This window comes from Apium graveolens, chromosome 7 (assembly GCF_009905375.1).
Source record: "Apium graveolens cultivar Ventura chromosome 7, ASM990537v1, whole genome shotgun sequence".
Classification (NCBI taxonomy): Eukaryota; Viridiplantae; Streptophyta; class Magnoliopsida; order Apiales; family Apiaceae; genus Apium; species Apium graveolens.
In genome coordinates, this window is record NC_133653.1 from 100,978,493 (window position 1) to 100,981,078 (window position 2,586).

The 2,586-nt window shown below is 34.6% G+C and overlaps 1 protein-coding gene across 1 annotated transcript; it reads right to left on the reverse strand.

Annotated features, from left to right (window-relative positions):
- Positions 1-395: 395 nt before the first annotated feature.
- On the reverse strand, positions 396-2,335 carry LOC141672114 (protein ALTERED XYLOGLUCAN 9). Its single transcript, XM_074478607.1, has 2 exons — positions 2,182-2,335; positions 396-1,945 (listed from the first exon to the last, which is right to left on the reverse strand). Exon 2 carries the CDS (start codon positions 1,771-1,773, stop codon positions 664-666), a length of 1,110 nt encoding a protein of 369 aa, XP_074334708.1. The 5' UTR covers positions 1,774-1,945; positions 2,182-2,335; the 3' UTR covers positions 396-663.
- Positions 2,336-2,586: the final 251 nt, after the last annotated feature.

Genomic DNA, 2,586 nt, shown 5'->3' on the forward strand with positions numbered 1-2,586 from the left:
TATAGATAAATATATATACACACACACATATATACATATATACATATAAACATATATACATATATACATATACGTACTACAATTTGTAAGAAAGGTAGACAGATGAACAAGTAAAGAATACTCATTAACAAAATCAGAAAAGACATACTTCTTCATCTTTAGATAGGAAAGGTAATAATGATAAAATCAGTACCCTGTACAATTTCAATATACTTTTATTTCTAACCTTTTAGAATCCATCAGTATCACTCTTTCCATAAATTACAAGCTAAGACTATTAGAAATCAACACAAACACATATAATACATTTTAATAAGAAAGTTATAAAGATAAACAACTAAGGAATTGTCATTACGAAAATCAGAAATGATGCAATTCTAAGATAGGAAATCTAATTATGGTAAGGGGTTATATATTTTTTATCTATGAAACACAAGTTGAGTGAGTTTGTACAAATGATACATATAGAAGAAGATGAAGTGAAGCAAATAAAGAACAAATGGAAAATGTTAAACTATTCAAAATTTTACAATTTTGTTAACTTGCAGTAAAGACGAGCACCAGAAAAGATGTACGCAAGATCTGCAGGACCTTTAGAGAACTATCAGAATTCCAATTTTCTTAAGATAAAAGTGTGCTATCCGCTAGGAAAAGCTTCCACTGTTAAAGCTTCTGTTGAGATTCAATTATTAATGCATTCAGCATAATATGAACAGCGGTTTCATAAACAGCATTGTTGTAGTGCATTCCATCTTCCGTACATCGATCCCCACATTTTTGACTCAACAACTTGATATCAAGTAAAAAAGCGGGCCCACCAGATTGACGCAAGAGTTTACTTTGGTACATTTCCCTTTCGTAAGCAGCATACATGGCATCAGTCATCTTTACTTTCTTTTCCTCTGTATTTAGCATTCTATTTATTAATGTTGGAGAACCAAGCCAAAAGAAATGAGGCGTCGGGACAGGAACAGTTCCTGTGATTGGGTCACTTGTCCTATATTCAGGAGAAACCGGTAATGAAGACACCAAATAAGTATTTAACTGTTGTAACGAACTTCCGTACTCGGTCGAATTTGTAATCCTCAGCATATCCCAAAGCCCAGCACCTATCACCAAAACATCAGGGTAAGTCTTGTTTCCCATAAATTCCATTATTATCTCCGTCAAATTTCTTGCGTAAGGAGCCCACAGAAAATCCAACTTTAACCCAATGCCATCAATAACAGCCTGATAATTACTATGCCTCTTAAACAAATCCCCACGAACCGATTCCATCTTTTCAGGACCTAAAACTAAATCCAACAAGGAAACGACAAATAACCGTGCTTGAGAATCCCCTGCCACAACCACCCATGATCCATTTAACAAATCAGATGCATCAACCTTACTCAACTTATGAAATTCGCAGAGGCTATGATTATCCCAATGCCACGACAAATCTTCAGGAACTCTCGAATCATTTAAGGGTCCAGCCTTTTTCCCCGAGTCAAACTTATATTTGACATGATGCAATTGCAATACAGACATGCAAATATTATCTTCTTGTTCGTATAATACAGGCACGGAGGAGGATGCAGTCGGAAATGTATTAACAAAACTGGATACAGAAGTGAAATAAGGCGATAGATGAACACCAACAAAAAGTGCAATAAAGAGTATACCGCTGAAAAAAAGAACTTTATTCCGGCTAAGGTGCCAACCAGCCAATCCCATTGGTACAAACAACACGACTAAGGCCGCCATTATTCCAAAATGGACGGCCCCAAACATTTTAAATTTCTTGATCTTCTATGTTTACGAAATCCTTACAAATCCCTCAAGTACTCTCTTAACAGGTCTAAATACACAAACCCATTTCGCAACACGGGCACAACCAACTTTCAAGATATCACAACAATATAGGCACTTTTAGATCAATGTTCAAGTTCCAAATTTAAAATAGCTGCAAATTTAAATATGCACACTTTTAAATCAGTTTCGGATAAAAAATGCTTAATACAAACATCATAATATCATTGGCGTAGATCTAAATTGAGGTGAATGCAAGTTCAAGCAAAGTAGATGAAATCAAGGAAACAACAAAAAATTAATCAAGAATTGTAGTTAAAATTAAGGAGCAAGAATACAAATATATGCACACATATGTACAAAGAGATACAGAGAGAGAGAGAGAGATACCATTGGAATTGAAGGCCGTGAGACAGTGGAATTGAAACCTAGAAAGCAAATTTTGTGATTTTGTGTGTGAGAGAGTGCGTGAAAGAGGATGGAGAAGCCGATGGCTGGTCGGTGAGGGGAGACAATCAAATGAGTTCACTATTTTGACCCGGCCCGGTTCGATAAACCACAACCAAAAATGTTTTTTTTTTTGTTTTTTTTGACTTCCAACATTTAAGTATTAAAATAATAAAAAAGTATACGAGATAAGCGAGTAACAAACTGCGTTGAATAACAAATTATATTCTATGAAAAATATATTTTATTGAGACTACACTTGTAACATTTTTATGCACGATCTTTTACATTCTCCTAACAAACTCAACAACATTACATGTTATATGTTAACGGAGGAATTTTGTGAAA